The sequence below is a fragment of the Schistocerca americana genome, chromosome 5, assembly GCF_021461395.2.
Source record: "Schistocerca americana isolate TAMUIC-IGC-003095 chromosome 5, iqSchAmer2.1, whole genome shotgun sequence".
NCBI classification, from domain to species: domain Eukaryota; kingdom Metazoa; phylum Arthropoda; class Insecta; order Orthoptera; family Acrididae; genus Schistocerca; species Schistocerca americana.
The window spans coordinates 483,831,444-483,854,626 of record NC_060123.1 but is presented as its reverse complement, the minus strand read 5'-3'; the positions used below and the strand labels follow the sequence as shown (position 1 = coordinate 483,854,626).

The 23,183-nt window shown below is 43.0% G+C and overlaps 1 protein-coding gene across 2 annotated transcripts in view; it reads left to right on the top strand.

Moving 5' to 3' along the window:
• Window positions 1–3,388: 3,388 nt before the first annotated feature.
• LOC124615655 (tRNA (adenine(37)-N6)-methyltransferase) overlaps window positions 3,389–23,183 on the top strand; it is a 106,486-nt gene continuing 86,691 nt past the window's right edge. For both annotated transcript variants that reach the window (XM_047143671.1, XM_047143670.1), the window contains exons 1-2: window positions 3,389–3,534; window positions 18,891–19,187. In XM_047143671.1, the coding sequence (XP_046999627.1) occupies window positions 3,449–3,534; window positions 18,891–19,187 (383 nt within the window). In that variant the 5' untranslated portion in view covers window positions 3,389–3,448. The remainder of the gene's footprint in view (window positions 3,535–18,890; window positions 19,188–23,183) is intronic.

The window sequence follows — 23,183 nt, the reverse complement described above, 5'->3', positions numbered from 1 at the left end:
CAACTCTAATCGCAGAAGTTGGCGATCTTCTTCTGGAGCTGCAACGTAATGTAACTGTAGCAATGGACCAATGCACTTATTATTTACAAATTAATAACAATAAAACTTAACACATAGTTTTCTATTTAAGTGTCTTCAATGTAGCTCACAAGTTTCCACTTCCAACAGAAACTCAGCTGGGTTAGCCACACAGAAAAATTATGCTACAAACTGTCTCATGTCATTTACCTGTTGTACAAACTGAGGGATAATGTAAGCAGTACCCCATTAATGTACGCATGTTTTGCATTTTTCCACTCCCACCTCACCTATGGAACTCTTCTATGCTGCAACTACCCCAGCTGAAAAACTGCCTTAACTACATTCATGTGGCAACAAAAAAGGCTATCGGATATACAACAGCAGTTAGTCCAAGAAAACCTTTTATAGATCACTTAAAAGAACTCAATATTATGACAGTCGCTAGCCTTTATATGTATATCTGTCTTCTAAATGTAGTAGACTATATTGAGGTGCTCAACAGCCACAAATATCTGCGCCCCAGATTTTTCAACAGACTTCCAAAACTTGCTCATTGTGTTCCCTACAGTGCATATGAAGGTATTTTAGCAAAGTAGTTTAAAGAGAAACCATACTGCCCTGTAAAAGATTGTGAGGAATCAGACTTAAGTGAGATAAACTTCTGACTAATTAAGTGGGGTTTGGAAATGCAACAACAGTGTCGCGGCAGCTAGTGGTGTACTGGAGCTGCATTGCAGTTGCATGTGTGAACTCATACTTTTTAGTGGCGTAAATTTAGAGATGCAACTTTTGTCTCGCCTCAAGAAGTGCAGCTGGGTTGTACTTTGTTGCGCCACTTATCTACCACCACTGCTCTCTGGCGAGAGTTTTTCGAAAAACGAGTGTTATACAGTACTCCATTCGATTTCAACGTGTTTTTATTTTATTTCTGAAAACAATGAAAACGGTGGTCGACAGGTACACTTTCGCAGCTTGTAGAGCTACAAGAAAGCAACCTATGTTTGATTTTCTGCAGTAGTGTGCGTCTGTGTGTGTGTGTGTGTGTGTGTGTGTGTGTGTGTGTGTGTGTGTGTATGTGTGTGTGTGAGAGAGAGAGAGAGAGAGAGAGAGAGAGAGAGAGAACTCAACATTACACTATGTGATGAAAAGCATCCGGACACCCCCAAAAACATCCGTTTTTCATATTAGGTGCATTGTGATGACACCTACTGCCAGGTACTCCATGTCACCGACCTCAGTAGTCATTGTACATCGTGAGAGAGCAGAACGGGGCACTCCACGGAACTCACGGACTTCGACCGTGGTCAGGTGATTGGGTGTCACTTGTGTCATACGTCTGTACGCGATATTTCCACACTCCTTAACATCCCTAGGTCCACTTTTCCCAATGTGATAGTGAAGCGAAAACATGAAGGGACACGTACAGCACAAAAGCGTACAGGCTGACCTCGACTGTTGACTAACTGTGACCCCCGACAGTTGAAGAGTGTCGTAATGTGTAATAGGCAGACATCTATCCAGACCATCACACAGAAACTCCAAACTGCATCAGGATCCAATGCAAGTACTATGGCAATTAGGCAGGAGGCGAGAAAAATTGGAATTCATGGTCGAGCAGCTGCTCATAAGCTCACATCATGTCGGTAAATTCCAAACGACGCCTCACTTGGTATAAGGAGTGTAAACATTCGGCGACTGAACAGTGGAAAAACGTTGTGTGGAGTGACGAATCACGGTACACAATGTGGCTATTCGATGGCAGGGTGTGGGTATGGCATGGGTATGGCGAGTGCCCGGTGAACGTTATCTGGCAGTGTGTGTTGGGCCAACAGTAAAATTTGGAGGCGGTGGTGTTATGGAGTGGTCGTGTTTTTCATGGAGGGGCTTGCGCCCCTTGTTGTTATGCGTGTAACTATCACAGCACAGGCCTACATTGATGTTTTAAGCACCTTCTTGCTTCCCACTGTTGAAGAGCAGTTCGGGGATGGCGATTGGATCTTTCAACACGATCGAGCACCTGTTCATAATGCAGCACCTGTGGTGGAGTAGTTAGATGACAATAACATCCCTGTAATGGACTGGCCTGCACAGAGTCCTGACCTGAATCCTATAGAACACCTTTGCAATGTTTTGGAACGCCGACTTCGTTCCAGGCCTCACCGACCGACACCGATACCTCTCCTCAGTGCAGCACTCCGTGAAGAATGTGCTGCCACTCCCCAAGAAACTTTCCAGCACCTGATTGAACGTATGCCTGCGAGAGTGGAAGCTGTCAGCAAGTCTAAGGGTGAGCCAACACCTTATTGAATTCCAGCATTACCGATGGAGTGCGCCACGAACTTGTAATTATTTTCAGCCAGATGATACTTTTGATCACATAGTGTAACAAATCAATGACACATCCCACGAAGGAATAAATAAATGAACTTGATATAAGCAACCAAAGAAGTGAGTCTTAATAACTTTGTAACTTGTGAGACCAGGTATTGCTTAATTGTGGATTTTATGCAGGAAATAACGCCAGATTGTGATGTGGGAGCTGTTAAACTAAAAATTAGTTATTTGAAATGCCTATATCAAGGAATACAATAAGAGTCTAAAATGCTGGAAGAGGGGTGTTTCTGCAGATGATATTTACATGCCAGCTGCTGGTTATATTTTGCCATTGCAGACATCATTTTCGTCTCTGAGTGTCATTTCTGTGATAAATGTGTTTGTTTCCCCTGATTTATCCGTGTGCAAAATCTATTTTCGGATCCACCATTTGGGTTTCGTCTTCCTTGTATTTAACTCCTGTCACAGCACTAAGGCCAGACCTGTAGTTTAAAATTCATACCACCCCATATGGTTTCAACTGACACCATACTGAAAGCTGTGCAACTAAGTAGAATTTGTTGCGCCCTGTGTTAAGGGTAGCTCACGATGCCACTATACGAAGCCACAAGCTGTAGCGCCAAATTATATGCGTGTGTGAACCTAGCTTTACTGACATATTGAATTGTAACAAATCATTGGTTAAAAGGTTCCGGCATATATAGTTTTCACATAATATATAGTAATGTGTTCCTAATGTAAATATCCTGAAATTTTATGTTCCTCGTGCCTCTTAGTGTTATATGTACATATTTACAAAATAAACATGTTCAAAGGTGAATAAACTCTAGTGTTTTCTATAAGGACTTTTTCTCGGCTAAATTTAACAGATTTCTAAATATCGACGTCGTTGGAATATTGTGTCAAACAGTGAGTCTAACGAACAGACTTTATAGGCATCAACACATTTTCACATGCGTGCTGATTGTCGCCGGTGGGCTGACGCCACTAGGAAGCATAAGTTAAAACCTGATTACTTCCGATCGAACAGATGTAACAGAAGGCTGCGCTATGAGGAAGGCGGTGCACAAATGCACAATAAATATTGTGAAACATGGCATCATGTGTTGAACGGGAGGATGATATTTCGTGTCTCCGTCAGCAGCTTACAGTTGCCAGAAATGAAATTAATAATTTAAGGTAACAAGTTTACTGTGTTGTATGCTATTATAGGTCCTTTTTATTTTGTTTATGCACGTAACAGGTCGTCATTTCAGCGAAAGAATGAATTGCGCCGGTAATCACTGTCAGTTCTTGTATTTGCAGCGCTATTATTTGTTGTCATGCTATTAATTTGCTGATTCCACGAAGCAGAGGCACTTTAGGTAAATGCAAGAAGCTCTTGACGTATTTCAATAATTAGATAACTCAACGCATTGTTGTATAGCGTAAGTTATGTTTACGAAAGCGCAGTGTTTTTACGACGGACGGCTCACGGCAGGCAAGGAAACTAACGTCATTGGCAACACACCGCTTTAATGAAATGTCAGCGGAAATTGCCGTCTCCACAGTTTAATATTGTTTTCATCAATAGTAATAGTACTTTTGTGAACTGTTGTTAACATTGACATTGCATTCAATAATTGATATGAGACTCAATTATTGATATGAGACTTTTGTTTCATGGCAGCAAATGGTCCTGTTTTATTGTTTTGTTTGGGACGTTGATTGTAACCTGTCACGATGTTTTCATGTTACATTGTTCATATGATATTTTTGAATGAAGTGTAGAAATATATAGGCTAAAAAAAGTGAGGTGGCAGAAGAAATGTTTTGCCACAAAATACCTATTGGCTACAAGATATGTCTTATGGTTTGCCGTTATTAATGCTGATTGATGTGAAATAATTATACATTGCGAGAAATCGTCTCTCTTATTATAATATAATGCACTTGCCATACTGACACCAGTAAAGATCCATGGTTATGCGCAGTCTGGCACTGCAGAAGTAAGTTGATACGGAATGGAAGAATTGTTCGACTCAAGACTAAGCATTAAATTACAGGTTTCCTGTTGAAACAAAAATTGTAACTTCAATGGACTTGTGTAGGCCTGCATGATTTGAAAAAGTAGTTCCTTAATTGTAAACTTAATATAGTCATTGACACAAGTAATAAAAGAACAAATTAGGGTTGAAGATTGGTTGTTACTTAGTGATTATAGATGGGTAAACTGAGACGCACAACTGTTTCGAAACAAATAAATCAGTACAATGTAATGTTTTGAAACAGTGTTTCTAAACAGTGAAACAGTTCATGTTTCGTAATAGTATAGGTATTCTTGAGTGTCTACTGTATAAATATTGTCATAAAAATACAAATGAGGTATGAGAGCACTAATCACATCTCAGAAAGTATGAAACTTCCACTTAGGTGTCTTTGCAGTTCTGTATTTCCTGTAGCAAATGCACTGCTTTTGTGTTGTGTGACTTCCATACTTTCCAATTGGCCGAGGACATATTTCATATGTTTGACATAAGAGATTATTCCAAGCTGCTTCCCTGTATTCTAGTGCCTAATTTTGATAGGTTTTATGAGTGATAATCTGTATGTGCTCTTGAAAAGGCATATCATGAGAGATAATTTATTGAGATAACATTCTGGAAAGCGAGGCACTGAATTAACATTTATGAGTGTGCCTCTCACACTTTTCTTACTCACAGTTAAATTTTCCATTGTTTGTCACACAGAGCAGGATGCAAAGTGACTGATGAACACAGATCAAAACATTACCATAACAGACTGGAGCATATAGTGCAATGGTCAAGTATGGCAGTTTTTCATCAAATATTCACAAGTTAGCTGGATACATCTCAGATATGTACACCATGTTAAAACATTTCAAGGTAACTGAAATGCAGAGATCAGTATGTTTCCTTGAAGTATAAAATCTGGACTCAAATTTGAAACAATTTATACAGTGTAATGCCTTTGTGATACCTGTATCATGGCAGACATGGCTATGTGCCACTTACAGTTCTTGCTAGAGAAGTTAGTTTGAGGTTAAGGTTTATGGAATTCCCTCAAGTACACACAGCTAGCAGTTTTGTTATCGTTTCATTATAAAATTCGCCAGGAAATCAGAGATGAAGTTAAGTTGCTGTTGAAATGCTATTTGTATCACAGTATCTGAACACCAACAACAAAAGTATCAAAGTACCAATTTTGATTTGCCTGAGAATTATTTATGATGTATCAAGATGCCTATCGTGTAATAACCAACATAGCACATTTACAAAAATAAACACACAAACATATACATACGTAAATAAGATACTTATTCTCAAACACGTAAATAAATAACGTACTCAAAAAGGTTAAACTCACTGAATGGTGAGCAAAAATGTGTCCTCAGTGTGCAACAAATTTGGAAAAAAATGTTCGTGAAAGGTAGCTACATGTAGGATTTTGTGGGCTAAACAAAATACAGTCAAATACAAATTCAGTGCACATTGTCCAGAGAAGAACAAACAGAGAACTTTTATTATTTTGAGTGCAAATAGTTTATTTGTTTTTTTTAGTTTATTGTTTTTCTTTTTTATAAAGCACTGATCATGCGAAAAAAGTGGGAGTAGGATTTTGCATGATCAGTGTTTTTGAAATCCATGCTGGTTGACATTGAGTAGGTCATTCTGTTAAAGATAACTGATTATGTTTGAGCTCAGAATATGGTCTAAGATTCAACAACAAATCGATGCCAAGGATATTGGTCATTAGTTTTGTGGATCACTCCTGCTACCCTTCTTTTAGACAGGAGTGATGATGTGAGCCTGTTTTCAAGAACGGGGCACATTTTTTCTGTTTGAGGGATCTATGATAGATAATAGATAAGAGGGGGAATATAATCTGACAGGGATTCTATTGGGTGCAGGACCTTTGTTTAATTTAAATGATTTCAGCTGTTTCTCAACGCCACTGACACGAATACTCATTTCATTCATTTTTAGTGGTATGAGCATCAATTGGGGCAATTCTCATGTGTTTTCCTTTGTAAAGGAGCATTTGAAAATGGTGCTAAGCATTTCAGCTTTTGCTGTCTATCTTCAGTTTCAGTCCCTATCTCATTCACTAGGGGCTGGACACTAACTTTGATGCCACTAACAGCCTTTACATAAGACCAGAATTTCTTTGGGTTCTGTGAAAGATCACTTGACAGTATTGTGCTACAGTAGTCACTGAAGACGTCACACATTGCTTTCTTGACAACCAAGCGTGTTTCATTCAGCACCTCTCTATCTCTAGTCCTATGCTTTATACACCAGTCTCTGTTTCTTTAGAAATTTCTTTACAGTGGTCATTATGAACTCTTCCACTGGGTATGGAACATATATATATTTCTGCTTGTTTTAGTTGTCTTTGGTACTTTGGTAATCAATGTTGCCACAACTGTGTCAGGGTCACCGATACCAGTTTCGATGTGGAGATCCTCAAAAAGGTCAGGCCTTTTTGTTACCATTAGATCCTCCAATATATTTCCATCGTGAGTAAAGTTCCTAACTATCAGTTTTGGCAGTTTCCAGAGAAGACATCTAGTAAAGTTTCACAGGATGTCTTATCATGCCCACCGCTAGCAAAACTGTAATTTTATCAATTAATTGTTGGATGGTTAAAATCTCCACCGATGATTACAGTATGATTGGGGAACTGAGGTTTTCTCTGAAGTTTTTGGTTACATTAGGAGAGGAGTCTGGTGGGCAGTAGAAGGATCCAATTATCATTTTATGGCCCCCACCGATACTGACTCTTGCCCAAGGAATGTCACATGCAATCTCTACCTGAGTGGATTTGAGTTTCTTGTTACTGTGACAAATATGCCTCCTCCATTTTCCATTTGCCTGTCTTTTCGATATACCTGTAAATTTTCCCCAAAAATCTCACTGCTATCCATTTCCAGCTTCAACCAGTTTTCTGTACCTAGTATTTAATGAGCTTCACTGCTTTTTATGAGTGCTTCGAATTCTGACACTTCGTTGCGAATGCTTCAGCAATTTACTAATAGGATTTTGATGCTCTCACCTGCGGGAGGCATTTCTTTCCATCTTAACGCTGATACCTCTGGGTTTCCTACAGTATCGTTATCTGAATTGGACAGAGAGCTGCTTAATCTAATGAAATCTTGTGTGCACCCCCACGCAATCTACTTGAGTAGCAGCCCGCGATGTATGGTGCACACATGACTCATTTAAGGGGACCCTACAGTTCTCAACAGTATGTCACAAGTCCAGGAAGTCACTGCCAAGTTTTATCACTGAACCTTCAAAGGCTCTGGTTCAGTTCTTCCACTTGACTCAGAACAATCAGTTCTGGGAACAATGCCGCAAATTGTGAGCTTCGTCGCAACTCGATGCGCAGCACTAGTCTTCTCAACCTTCTCTGCCCACCTCTGGAATGACCCAAGTATGAACTCGGACAACAGGCATCATTCACTCCAATGTGTGCCACACTCTGCAGTTGGTTGCACCCTGTTCCCTCAATGGCTCTGGACTAGCCATTTCAACATGTTGAATTAAGCCCACAGGTATACACACTGAGTGTTTGCAGATATGATTTCATTGTACGTTGGTGCTGAACAGAGAGATTAGGATAAAACATTGCCCATTGTGACATTAACATACAACATAATGAAACAAGCACTACAGGGTTCACACTGTTCTTTCTGCTGTTGTGAGGCTGTAAGGACAATGGATACACTGCACATGTTTCAGCCAGATGATACTCAGCCTGACTATGTGAAACACCTCACCACCAGGACTGAAGAAGCAAGGCAGCTGACTCACGTATGGGCTCTGGATGTCCACAAAAAAAGACTGAGAGCATTATAGCCCCAAGCTCTGGCCAGTAAGATACAGTCCAGGACACTGCATATGGATTTGTACACGTGTGTGAAAGGTGAGAGTATTGGAGAAGTTACTAAGGCGCTACATTGGTCTGTATCATAACCATTGTTGCTTGTCGGGTTGTCACCTATGATGTCGAGGATTCTGATCCACAAAGTTTTGATGAAATGACCTGCCTTCAATGTTCCTCACAGTATTGAGGGTATAACGTGACCGTAATGCTAGGATCTGTCATGCTGCCATACAAACGACCGTTGACAAGATCTAGAACCAGGGTTCCACAGTTGCCTCCAGTGAGAATATCTGAAACAGTGGACCGCTATTTCTCTGTGAACTGTGGTACATCCAGTGTGGCATAGTGGTTAGTGTTGCTAGTTGACGTGCTAGTTCAAACCTGACCACCAGAAATTATTTGTTATTTAGTATCTGCCATTTCTGGAAGGTTCTTGAAATATTTCATGTTTGTGTATTCTGGATCGTTTGGTGTTTGTATAAATTGCTGACCTCTCCCTCCAGAAATCCAGTTCTTTTCTGGGTGACATTAGTATTCATAATAAATATGCTTCCACTGCTAAGTATGGTATTTCATTTATGACCCTGCTTTTAGTTTTGTGCTTGAGTGTGGTTACGATGTGACATTATGCTATAAGATGAGTCTGCAGTGAGTGGTTTCAGTCAAGTAGTTGAACATGTCAATGTGACTAAATTTCTTGAGCTGTGGAGAGAGTACACATTGCAGTGGAATTTTCACAGAGATAAACTGCTAAACAAATTAAGCAGCCTGTGGTTAATGTCTTTAGGGTGCTCAATGAAAGGTGTGACATGACTACCATGAAATGACTTAGCTTTGTTCAACTTTATCAACTCCCATGATTCTTTCTGCATTCATAAAAGATTGATCATAGAGAAAACAATACAAGACTTCATGGATGTAATCCTGGCAGAGCTAGACAAGTACTAATATCCTGTTGGTATATTGTGTGATTTTGTCACAAAGCCTTTGATTGTGTACGTCACAAAATTATAGTTAGCAAATTAAAGTGTTGTGGCATTAATGGTACTCCTCTTGTACAGATGGCGGATGACAGAAACTAACCTCAGAAAGAGAAACATAATGTGTGGAGTACCTAAAGTATTGGTACATGGCCTGCTCTTGTGTCCTAACCTACATAAATCCATTGATTTTAATAAAGGTTGGTTCAAAACTATAATAGTTGAGAATTATTCAAGTGTAGTAATCAAGTGTCCAAACACAACCTTAGTAAACGCAGATCTGATTATAGCTGTAGCTGCCTACGGGTGGTTCACAGTTAAGTTTGTCTTAATCTCATAAAGACTCATATTACACTGAAGTGACAAATCATGTAATACCTCTGAATGTGTGTCAAGCCTCCATTTGCTCTGCATATTGCAACAGCTCGATGTGGCATGGGCTCAACAAGTCATTGGAAGCCCCCTGCATAAATATCGGGCCATACTGCCTGTATAGCCGTCCATAATTGCAAAAGTGTTGTTGATGCAGGATTTTCCCTCTTTCCTGATGAGGCAACAGTTTGTTGCGAAAGCTTGAATTTTGTGTGTGTGTTTGTGTTTGTTTGTTTGTGTGTCTATCGACCTGCCAGCGCTTTTGTTCGGTAAGTCACCTCATCTTTGTTTTTATATATAATTTTTCCCACGTGGAATGTTTCCCTCTATTTTTTATATATATATATATATATATATATATATATATATATATATATATATATGGGAAACATTCCATGTGGGAAAAATATATCAAAAAACAAAGATGGTGTAACTTACCAAACGAAAACGTTGACATGTTGATAGACGCACGAACGCACACACACAAAATTCAAGCTTTCGCAACCAACAGTTGCTTCGTCAGGAAAGAGGGAAGGAGAGGGAAAGACGAAAGGATGTGGTTTTTAAGGGAGAGAGTAAGGAGTCATTCCAATCCCAGGAGCGGAAAGACTTACCTTAGGGGGGGGGGGGGGGGGGGGGGGAAAGGACAGGTATACACGCGCGCGCGCGCACACACATACAAACACACACACACACACAAAATTCAAGCTTTCGCAACCACACACACACACACACACACACACACACACACACACACACACACACACACACACACACCTGCGCATATACAGACGCAAGCAGACATTTGTAAAGGCCACCTTTACAAACGTCTGCTTGTGTCTCTGTGTGTGTGTGTGTGTGTGTGTGTGTGTGTGTGTGTGGTTGCGAAAGCTTGAATTTTGTGTGTGTGTGTGTTTGTATGTGTGTGCCCCCAGGGGCTCAGCATTCGTTTGCTGGGTACGGGCTTGGCGACCCCGGGGTTCCTGAGCTGGGGACTGCTAAGCGCCGCCCGTCCCCTGTCACCGTAACCCCTAAGCATACTTCAACGACCACCGTGCGGCGCGGCGGTGGAAAGTTGTGTGTCTCAGGGAATGGGGATCTTGGCTTGACCGCCCGGATCGCGAGGATGGAATAAACCTCTATAAAAAAAACCCTCAATCTCAAGGTGTGCTGCGCGCTGATGAGATGCATGGCTGTTGAGGTGGAACAGTCGATAGCGGGCAACCTCTGGGGAACCTGCCGCACCTCAGTTGTATAAGGCTTACCTAGGCACGCGGGGCTCTGTCTAGGTGGACTTCTAGTTCCCTAGCTGCTCGTGGGACCGAGATGGATCCTTCGACATTCTCTTTTCTTCCTCCCAGCGGAAAGGGTGGGCCGCTGGAAGGTTCTAACACCCAGTCTCTTAAGAGGGCCCGTGCAGTCAGTCCCCCTGACTCCGGCGCTTCTTTGAAATGTCCAGTCTTAGGTAACAGAATGCATTCTGGTAATCCGAATGTGTTTCTCATTGTGAAACGGAAGGAGGGTAGTTTCGAGAAGGTTTCGCCCTTCTATATACAAAAGGGATTGGAGGGAATCTGTGGCTCCTTAAAATCGGTGAAGCGCTTACGTAATGGGACCTTGCTAGTGGAAACTTCCACTTCCCACCAAGCACCTAACCTCCTATCTGCTAATGCCTTGGAGAGTATGCCATAGACACCGAACTGCACAGCACCTTGAACTATAGCAAAGGTGTTGTGACATGCCGGGATCTAGCTGATATTCCCAAGGAAGAACTGCAACGTGAGTGGGCTCCGGAAGGTATCGTTGACGTCCAACACATCATGAAGAGGGTTGATGGCGCTCTTGTCAAATCCGACTCCTTTATTCTGACCTTCAGTAGCACAACACTTCCTGAACATACTAAAGCTGGCTTCCTTCGCCTTAGTGTGAGGCCTTATTTCCCAGCCCCAATGCGCTGTTTCAAATGCCAGCGTTTTGGGCATACCACCTTAGGCTGTAAAGGCGAAGCGACTTATGGAAACTGTGGTCAGGCTGCTCATGAAGGAGTTGGTTGCTCGTCTTCGGCTAAATGTATTAATTGCTCTGGGAACCACCCTGTTTGGAGTAGGGACTGCCGCATATTTTTAGAGGAACGCAAGGTCCAGGTAATAAAAACAACCAAGCGTATCCCCTATGGTGAGGCCAAGAAGATTTATAAGTCGATGTAACCTCCCACATTTGCTACATCTTTTGCATGCCTGGTACAGAAGCCTACTCCAAAAGTCGATGCCTCAACGCAGACTGAGGTGGTGAGTGTTGGCACTAACACCTGTAGCTGTCAGTGCACTTGCAACGCAGCCAGTGTTCCAGAGCCAGTAGCCCCTACTCGAACGGCAGACAAAAGTACAGTGGCGGACTTGGTCCAGCCCCTCGCGCCTCCAACAGCTGAGGTTGTCCCCAAGCCCAGTGCGCCAATTACCACTCCCACATCTGCTCCCCCAAAGTCCACCAAGCCACAGAAAGCTACTGTGCAGCAGCAACAGCGGGTCAAATCCCGTGGTAAACCATCTGACCATGCGGATGTTGTTTTACGCGAGGCTTCATCTGACTCTTCCCCAGAGTTGATGGAGTACGATGTATGTGTGGGGCAATCATCTCGTCCCACGCCTGCCCCTCCACCTGCTGCGGTCTCCCCACCCCGTCGGAGAGACAGGATGAAGGTGCTATCCCCAACATAGATGGCTCCCATACTCCACTGGAACTTGCAAGGGTTCAGGACGCATGTGGAGGAACTTCGTCTACTTTCTCAGGGTCGACCATTGTGTCTCTGTCTCCAGGAGACGTATTTCCATCCATCATACTCCCCTGAGATACGAGGCTATACACTCCACAAAAAGGACGACCTGCATGGAGAGAGAGCTAGAGGAGGCGTAGGTATTTTCGTCAGGACGGACTACCATTCCTCGCCTCTCTCACTTACGACGACTCTACAGGCTGTCGCTGTGTCCGTGCACGTGCGTCATCCATTGACTGTATGTTCACTTTACTTGCCCCCACATGATGCTCTTGATGAAGCGGCCCTCACCGACCTTCTTACACAGCTCCCCCAGCCATTCATTATTTGTGGTGATTTTAATGCCCACAATGTGCTTTGGGGCTCTGCACTTACCTGTCCCAGGGGTAGAGCAATTGAGAGGCTTCTCCTGTCATCCTGTGCCTACTTGCTCAATGGAGGACAGAGTACTCATTTCTGCACGGCGACTGGGTCGTTCGCTGCCATTGATCTCTCGCTTTGCTCTCCAGCTCTTGCCGCTAGTACTCACTGGGAAGTGGTCGCTGACTTGCACGGCAGTGATCATTTCCCAATCTGGATTCACCTGCCAGATGGCGTGGGCCCCCAAAGGAGACCACCACGATGGGTACTCAGTGGAGCTGACTGGACACTTTATAGCCAGTTGGCCCAATTCGAACACTGTGCGAATGTTGAGGTGTGGGTGGATCATATTACCAAAACGGTCCGCCATGCCGCTGCGGCATCCATTCCACAGTCCACAGGCCACCGGAAACGGCCACCTGTGCCTTGGTGGAGTGACGAATGCCGCTCTGCAAACAGGACCAGGCGTGCGGCTCTGCGGCGGTTCAAGTGTCGGCCGACTGCTGAGAATCTTGCAGCCTTTCGGGTGGCGAGGGCGAGATGTCGCCGCATTATTTGTGAGAGCAAGAAGAGGTCGTGGCAAAAGTTCCTGAACACCATTAATCGTTCCACCAAAAGTTCCATTGTGTGGGAGACCATTAGGAGAATTTCTGGCAGAGGAGGGAGGTGCCCCATAGCTGCTGTAATGAATAACGGCACTCTCCACACAGATCCGCGAGACATTGCCCAGACTATGGCAGCGTATTTTGCCACAGGTACTGCAACAACCAGTCAGGATCCAGGTTTCCAGCGCCATAGAGCGGTTGCTGAGAGGTGTAGTCTGAACTTCCAGCCCACCTCTCATGAAGGTTACAACTGCCCTTTTTCTATGTGGGAGCTGGATTCTGCATTGTCTGGAGCTCGTGACACTTCCCCTGGTCACGACAGGATCCATTACAGTATGCTATGGCACCTCACAATGCGCAACAAAGAAATCCTCCTCGCACTTTTTAATGCCATTTGGGCGTCGGGTCACTTTCCTGATGCGTGGCGTGAGGCAGTTTTAATCCCTTTTTTAAAACCTGGGAAAGACCGCTCGAGCCCAAGTAGCTACCGTAGTATTGCCCTCACTAGTTGCGTAGGGAAGACCTTGGAGCGGATGGTCAACCGCCGCCTTGTCTGGATGTTAGAATCCGGGCAACTACTTAGTCGCTATCAGTGTGGGTTCAGAAGGTTTCGTTCCACCTTCGATAACCTTGCCCTCCTGGAGGCGGCTATCCAACAAGCTTTCCTACGCCGTCATCACCTTATAGGTGTATTTTTCGACATCGAGAAGGCCTACGATACCACTTGGCGGCGTCTCATCCTGGAGCAGCTTCACGAATGGGGTTTTTGTGGTTGTCTTCCTCTTTTTATTCAGTCTTTCCTCTCGCCACGATATTTTAGATACCGAATTGGTGACGTCCTGTCTGATCGCTTTGAGCAGGAGAATGGTGTCCCTCAGGGTAGCGTTTTAAGTGTGACTCTGTTTGCCATCACTATTAATCGCATTACGTCCATGGTGAAAAGTCCTGTCCAGCGTTCTTTGTTTGTGGATGATTTCTCTTTGTTCTGCTCTTCTTCAAGCCTTGCAACGACAACTCGTCAGTTGCAACTTACGATTAGGTGTTTGGATGACTGGGCGCTGAAGAGTGGATTTAAGTTTTCCACCGAGAAGTCTGTATGTGTTCTTTTTAACCGTTCTCGTTCGATTTTCACCTTTCCTGAGTTGCGCTTGAGGGACACTATTCTTTCTTTTAAAGACACGGTAAGATTTCTGGGGCTCATTTTTGACTCGAGGCTCACGTGGTTACCTCATCTTAAAGACCTGAAACGGCGGTCGCTTCAGGCTTTAAGCATTTTAAAATGTCTTAGCCACAGTACATGGGGAGCTGACAGGACTTGTCTGCTCCAGTTTTACAGGGCGTTTGTGCGATCTCGGCTCGATTATGGGTGCACGGTGTATGGGTCTGCGAGGCCTTCGTACTTAAAGATTTTGGACGTTGTCCACCATGAAGGGCTGCGGTTGGCCACTGGGGCATTCCGAACTAGCCCCATACCAAGCCTCTGTGCAGAGGCTGGTGAACCGCCACTTCATATGCGCCGACGGCTACTTACGGCACGCCAGGCGTATAAAACTTTGTCCACACCATACACACCTGCATACCATACCGTTGCTCAGCCTCCTCTGGCACGGTTATTTCATAACCGTCAATGTGCGACGCAGCCCTATGGGATTCGCGCACAGGATTGCCTCGCTGCAATGTCTATGGCTGGTCTTCGTGTTTTACGTCGCGGTTGGAGCAGATCTCCACCTTGGCTCCTCCGGAGACCCAAACTTATTTTAGATTTGACTCGTTTTAAGAAGGATGGCACGCCAGATTTTACATTCCAGTCACTTTTTTTTAACGTTTTAGATGTGCATCACGGTTTCACTGTCGTTTACACTGATGGCTCCAAACAGGAGAATTTCCTTGGCTGTTCTGTGGTGTTCCCTGACCATGTTACCCGGATTCGCCTCCCTGCTGAATATACCGTTTTCGCAGCGGAGCTCCACGCGATCCTGACGGCACTGGAGCAGATGCATCGTGTTCGGGGCGATCGATTTCTTCTCTGCTCCGATTCCCTTAGTGCCTTACAATCGCTGCAGAACCTGTACCCGACTGAAGAGATGGTCCAGCTGATACATAGCCAACTGTACTTGCTCCAACAGCGGGGTAAAGAGGTATCCTTCTGCTGGGTGCCTGGTCATGTCGGCATATGGGGCAATGAACAGGCTGATCGGGCTGCCAAGGAGGCCTGCAGAGAGCAGGATGTGGTCCAGTGTCCTATCCCCTTGCAGTCAGTCATCGCTGCACTCCACAGGAAGTGCATGGAGTTGTGGGAGGACGAATGGCTGGCGGTGACGGCCAATAAACTGCGGTCGGTCAAGTCAACCACTTGGCCCTGGCGTTCCTCCTGTCGGTTGCTCGGGCGGGAAGAGGTGGCCCTCACACGTCTTCGGATCGGGCACTGTCCTCTGACGCATAGCTATTTATTACGGCGGGAGGATCCTCCGTTTTGTGATGCTTGTGGTGTGCACATCTCTGTCCGCCACATTTTAACTGACTGCATTTTATACCGTGATGCAAGGGCAGAAGCACAAGTTGATGGTGATCTGCCCTGTGTTTTAGCTAATGATGAGACGTGTGTGTCTAGGGTTTTTAAGTTTTGTGATGTGTCTGGACTCTGGCCTAAACTTTTAGGCTGGAGGTTTTAGTGTATTGCAGAGTGGCTGACTCCTCCCTTTTTTTCCTTGCGGTCAGCCAGCCACTTCCATCTGCTACATTGTTTTAGCCCCCTCTCTCGTTTTCTTCCTGTGTTGTCCATGTTTTACTGCTGACGCCCTGCTTCATCCCACGCTTCGGTGTGGGTGAGCACATCTTTTCCGATGATTGTTTCCCGTGTTTTATGTTCCGTTTTATGTAAATATTCTGTGCTTTTTCTTTCCTTGACACCCGTCTCACTATGATACTGAACGGGCGCTGAAGACCTTGCTGTCGTGCGCCCACAAAACCCCTCTACTACTACTGTATGTGTGTCTATCAACATGCCAACGCTTTCGTTTGGTAAGTTACATCATCTTTGTTTTTAGATATATTTTTCCCCCAACACATTTTTTTACTGGCTACCACTTTGTAATTGCAATTCATCAATGGATTAGGAGGAGTTGTCCAGGAGAAATTATTTTAAATCAGATTTAAAACTTGGTTTGCTACCTGTCAGACATTTTATGTTATTGGGCAAATGATCGAAAATTTTTGTTGCTGTATATCGAATTCCTTTCTGAGCCACGGGCAGCTATAACAACAGGTAATAAAGGTCATTTGCTCCTCATGTGTTTTAGGTATGTGCATCACTGGTCTTCTCAAATTGTGATGGATTATTTATAATGAATTTTATTAGCAAATATATGTATTGTGACAACACAATTAAAGTGCATAACTCCTTGAAGAGGTACCTGACTATTTGTTGTACAGAACTGAATGTAGCGAGTTCAAACAAGGTGTGTGTGAAGCCATCAGTTTCATTAAACTTGAGTTTTTTAAAGAGAGTATTGTGATCAACACAATCAAATACCTTGGGAAAATCACAAAAAATACAAAATGATGATATATTGTTAATTAAGACTTGTACTATTTGGTGATGAATGTATAAATAGCAGTCTCAGTCAAGCAACCCTTCTTGGAATCCAAACTGTGATGTGCTAAGTAAGTTGTTTCCACTTAAGTGTGTGACTACTCTTGAGTACAATACTTTTTCGATTTTTTTTGGGAAAAGATGTCAGTAAGGAAACTGAACAATAATTGTTTAAGTCGGTCTTGTTATATTTCTTATGGAAGTGGTTTAATAATTGCATATATTAACTTGTCTCAGAATTTTGTTTGAAATAGCAGTCTTCCCGTCATGCTTCTCGCAGGGAATCTCCTTTTCTCTTCAGCTTTGCACTGGCCACACTTGGCTGACCCATGGCCGGATCCTACAGTGTGGGGATCCACCTCACTGTCAGTGTGATGCCTGTCTGACAGTGGTCCACATCTACTAGACTGCACTAAGTTGACCACCTTATGCTGAAACCTTAAACCTGCAGGCATGCTGCCTCTGGTGCTGGTGGATGACGACAGAGTGGCTGATCTAGTTTTACATTTACCAATGAATGTGTTTTTTACTTCTTTTTGTGAGGTAGGGCAACTGGCCTTGTCAGCCACTTGAGGGATTGGAGAGGTGCCCCGTCACCTGCTCCGACCCAGGGAGCCCGTGGCTGCCCTTGCTCGATGGTCCAGTCTGGCCCCTATCATTCTCACCTTTATAATTCTTCTTATTGTTTTACGACTGTCATTGGTTACTGTCTCATCAGTGATGTTCTCTTTCCTGAGATTTTATCAACTTTTCTGTGTTGCTAGATTTTCTTGTGGTAATGGAGGGTGAGGGAACACCAGTTGGATGCAGAAGTGCAAAAGGTGTGTCTCCTACCGCATAACATGTCCTGGGGTCCTCCCCCTGCTTTCTGTATGCAGCAACTCACCAACCTTCACCCTCTTACCCCTCTCTCACTTTTACTCGCTTCTGTCTCTTGTTACAGCTGGGTGCTTCAGGATTAGTGTTCTGTATTCTTGTTTGTGAGGACTCTTCCCAACTTAACGCAAATAGGATGGAGGGTCTTAATGACCTCATAGTTTGGTCCCTTTAACCCCGCCAATCCAGGCCAACCCAGTGTATCCCATATCATGAATGTGACTTAGTGGTAAATAAATAAAATAAAAATAAACAAAAATCAATTATTATTGGCTTCTCTGTCTGCAAATCAGTGTCTTTTCCTTATTTATTAGCAGAGGTTGTACATATACACTTGACAGTTTTCTGCCGTTTTGCAATTTCCCTTTCACTGCATTGGCATTATTTGCACTTCAACTCACTAAGCACAGTATTACAGTGTGAGCACATGCAAAAAAAAAAAAATAAATAAATAAAGTGGTTTGTTTTGACAATAACATCCACTAACAAATAAGGAAAAAATGTTAGTCGGCAGAATATGTGAACAAGAGGCAGAAACACTGTAAGTAAATTGCACAACAAGAAACACTGTTTTAATCTATAACAACCAAAATGTACAAACATACATATCCATATTTACAGAATGGCCACAGAAGATGTGTTGTAATAAAGGCAAAATATGTGTGGTATAAAATCATTTTTTAATGAATTGTTTTTAACAGCTGCTTTGGAAGATGGCCGTACAAACATGTAAACAAAAATAATTGCAGGAGAGATAGTTATGCAGGTATCTATTTCTTCTTGTTATCTAGGGACAGAGGAAAAAGTTTATAAAGAACGGAGAGAGATGTTGAGACAAAAGGAGAGGTAATATAAAATGTCATCTCTATCTGTATTTTTAGTCCTGTTGTATAATTCTTGACTCGTATGTACCAGACCCCCCCCCCCCCCCCCCCCCCTACATGATGACACAAAACCTCGGCATCCAAATTAACGACTTGACTGATACTATTTGAGTGCAAAATTTGAAAATTTTGAAGATTTGTAATTGTATGTTTCCATTTAATTTTATAACTTTACTTATTTTTATGTTTAATTTTCGTTTTCAGGCAGCAGATACGCTCACTGAGTATTTTACAAAGGAAGGAAGTTGACAATATTCATAATGTATTGGAAACATGGCAGTGCAGTGGTTGTAGGGAGGCGACATCACAAAGCAATGTGCCAGATGATAGCTTAACATTACACCCAATTGGTACCATCTCTACTTGGTTTCCAGCCAAAAGAGGAACACCACGACAGCCTGGTATTTGTGCAAGCAGCCGAGGGAAACTAACACTTTCTAATACAGTCTTCACAAATCCTGAACATGCCCTAGAAGGATTGGAAGAATTCTCACATATGTGGTATGTATGTCATCGAAATGCTAGAACCACTTCTGTGTGTGTGTGTGTGTGTGTGTGTGTGTGTGTGTGTGTGTGTGAGAGAGAGAGACATTCTGCAACAGTACATTATGCATATAATTTGCATTAAGGGGCAGCAAATCTGTAATTTTTATGTTAAGTCAGTTATTTTAGTGCACATAGACTTAATCTTTTATCAAGGAAACTAATAATATACTTACCTACAAGAACATGTGATCCAATTTCTCCAGAAATTTTGCTCTTCACTGCCATCAACAAATCTCTTTTGTACACCATTTGGCTGATGCTGTGCATTTCCTCCCCAGTGCTTACTGCCTGAGAAGTCCAAGGGCATTCTTAAGGACTGGCGTAAATGATTTTCATGTGACATTTGTTTCACCTTTGAGTGGCATACTTATAAAGGTACAGCAATGGAAACCAGGACGATGCTTTGCATGCAAATTGTTTAATGAGTCATCTAGAGATGGCCTTCTTGGAGTACTAGATTTACCAGCCTTGGTTCTGGACTAGGTGTATGTATTATTTGGTTACTGCTTGGTCTTGTATTTTGCTTGTACATTTTAAATTTCTGTAGCATCTTAACTTTTCGTTCATAATTTTATAGGTCTCCCAAAAAGTGCCAGAAATTGTGGTTGGAGGAAAACAGCTCATATAGGCAATTGCTCTATTTCTATCTGTTCCCTGGATGAGTGTTTGTAAATGTTTGTCGTCACTGTGCAGTAATTTTCTCTTTATTGCTGTGATGTTATTAAGGACAGGAAAAAATACTTTTAATTCCATGGTCAGTTTTGGTGTAATTTTTTGCATATTTCAGTGTCATTTTCTGCCAATTCTGATGAAACTTTCTGCTGATTTGGTATTAGTTTCTTATAACTTGTTTGTGAAGAACCACGTGTTCTTATTTTGATGTTTCAGATCGCATTTCTTTACTTTATCCAATTCTTCCATAATACAAGTGGTAATAATTCAATAATACACACATAATCAAATAAACTGACTATGAAAACCCTCCTTAACAACGGAAAGTTGACAAGGAACTTTAAGGTACTAAAAAACAAATATAAAATATGACATCAGCAAATGAAGGTTGGTAGACCAAAGAACATTATCCAATGCCAACACTTTCCACACAGCTGCCCTGCGGTAGTGTGTAGCCCCCAGAATGTGAGAGCGTTTTTAACGCTCTTGTGTAAACTGGTGATGTATCTGGTGCCTTCTGGGGGGTTGTTTGCTGAGGTGAGGGCAACGCTGGGGTCGAGTGACTTGTCCGACTATAGGGTTGGTTTGAGTTCGTCAATGTGGAATCTCAGGTTTCTTGTCGTTGCGTGGGGGCAACTGATGTAAGCAAATATGACGGTTTGATCCGATCCAGTGATACCATCAGTGGCTTGCTATTGCACATTATTTGCAGTGTATATTCCCCACATTTGAGTATTTGGCAAGCTCCAGAGTATGGTGGTTGTAATGGTGGGTGCATTGTTAGCAGCAACAGGCAGAAGATGTGCTTTGTTAGTGCTGCACGTTTTAGCAATTTTGATGGAGATAAACTCGCGCTGCAGTGTTCACCTTCAGCATACCAGCATGCCAGTCTAGAAGTGTGCAAAGAATAAGCAAAGTGAAAAATTTGTGCAATATGCACATTTGTTGATATGTAAAACCTGAACCTGGGAATTTTCCTTTGTGTGAGACCGCATCCCACGTTCAAGATCGTGTGCCGATTTGAAGTTGGAGATTTGCGTATTTTACTTTTTGCATTGTTTCTGTGAAATCTTTCATTGATTGTATCAATACCTGTTTGTATTGTGATATATTTTGAATTTTCGAACATTCACGAGTGCTGCGATAAACTTGTACTATTATCGTCAGTTGCAGGCTTAAACTTATTGTGCTATTTTAAAATTTTTGAGAACAGGTGGCCTATCCTTGTTCAAATAATTATTCTCTAATTTAATTGCACAATTCAGCTATATTTTCTTAAATTATCAGTACATGTGTTTTGGATACGTAATTTATTTTGTAGCAAATCAGTTTTTTGTGGCTCACAGTTTTGACAGAGAATATATCACCCATGAACTTCATTGTATATTTTCAGAAGCTACCATTGTCCTTTACATAATCTAAGAGCAATTTGTACCAAGTCGGCGTCCGAGATTTAGTTACTGCAACAGATTTTCTAACTGAATTTGCTAACAACTATAATTAACCTCAAAATGTTTTAGGAAACTAGTAATCTCGTTGCGATGTAGCTGCTTAAGTTCTTGTAGAGAATTAGCAGCTTTTTAGCTCAGCATATAAGAAGCTGGCTTAATTTAAAGTTATTTGTTCACTGCCTTATAATAAATTGCACCAGCCAAAATGCAGCACCACTGTCAATGCTTTTCTCAAACACAGGACGAGTTGGTTGACTGTGGGCGTGTCAGTGGGAGATCTATGCGTCCTGTACAGGGTGATTGGAGACAAGGGTGGACTCTGGGTGTTGTGATGATCCCCTTAACCAACAAGTTTAAGGTGCTGTCTTGCACTGAAAATGAAACTGAGCCAGTGGGACTCATGTCACCTATTTGGGGAAACCTGTTTTGTCCGGTGGCAGGAGGAGGCAAAGGCTAAAGGGTAGCGGTCTATTAATTGTCGGCAGTTTGAATGTACGGCAAATGATGATACCCCTTAGGAAAATGGCAGCAAGGGGTAGAAAAGGCACTCTGTGTGTATGCCTAGGGGCCTAATTCAACATTTTGAAGAAGCTATTCCAGCAGCCATTGAGGTAACAAGGTGCAACCAGCTGCAGACTGTGGCACATGTTGGAACAAATGATGGCTGTCGTATGGGCTCTGATGTTATTCTTGGGTCATTCCAGTGTCTGGCAGAGAAGGTTGAGAAGAATAGCCTTACACATGGAGTTTCAACTTAGCTCACAATTTGTGGCATTGTCCCTAGAACTTATCATTCAGAGACTTTGAAGGTTCAGTGACGAGCTGGGCAGTGACTTCCTGTACTTTGCCAAAGGGTAGAGAACTGTGGGATTCCCTAAATGAGTCAGGTGTGCACTACGCATCAGAGGCTGCTACTCGGGTAGCTGACTGTGTGTGGGGTACATACAATGGGTTTTTAGATTAGGCAACTCTCCATCCAATCCAGATAACGGTAGCTGTAGGAAACCCAGAAATATCAGTGTAAGGTGGAAAGAAATTCCTCCCACACGTGAGAGTTTTAAAATCCTAATGGTAAACTGCTGAAGTATTCACAACAAAGTGCCCAAGTTTGAAGCACTCATGAAAAGCAGTGAAGCCTAACAATGTAAAGTGCTCTGGTCTCCATTCTCCCAACTCACCGGAGTGCCCAGTGTACATGAAAGAAAAAAGAATTCAGGAAATAGTGTCTCAGCTACTTTGAGGCTCAGAAGGAATTTCACAGACTTTACCCTGTAAATCTTCTCTCTACCTTTGCTTTAGTTATGTCTTCCCCTCGTCACCCCTATCCTGCCCCCCATCCCTTTCCTCATCCTTGGTGGCTCCTGTTCCTTTCTCTCCAGGAACCACTCCTCGTCCTCCTCCTCCTCCTCCTCCTCCTCAGCCAGGGGAGAAGTCCTCTTCTCGCACTCCAAGGACCCCAAAGCACTCGCTCTCTGTCTGATCCCAAGTTCACTGCAACCTGTTCCCTTACTGATAATGCCTCCTCTCTCTCCAAGGGAGAAGAAGAAGAAGCAGTGCAAGTCAAAGGATGAGGCTTCCCAGGGAGCTTCGCCCCCTCTACCCCATCTTGAATCAGACCCAGCTTTTATGGAGGTCACCCCACCCTCATTGGCGACGACCACCGACCAAGTGATGTGACCTCCCCTCAGCTTCTTTATGTCTCATCTGGACTCTCACCACACGATAATCCAGTGGAATTGAAATGGATATTATTGTCACCTCCTGGAAATACGATACCTTGTTTCCTCCTACTCTTCATTGTGTCTTGCTCTTCAAGAAACACACTTTT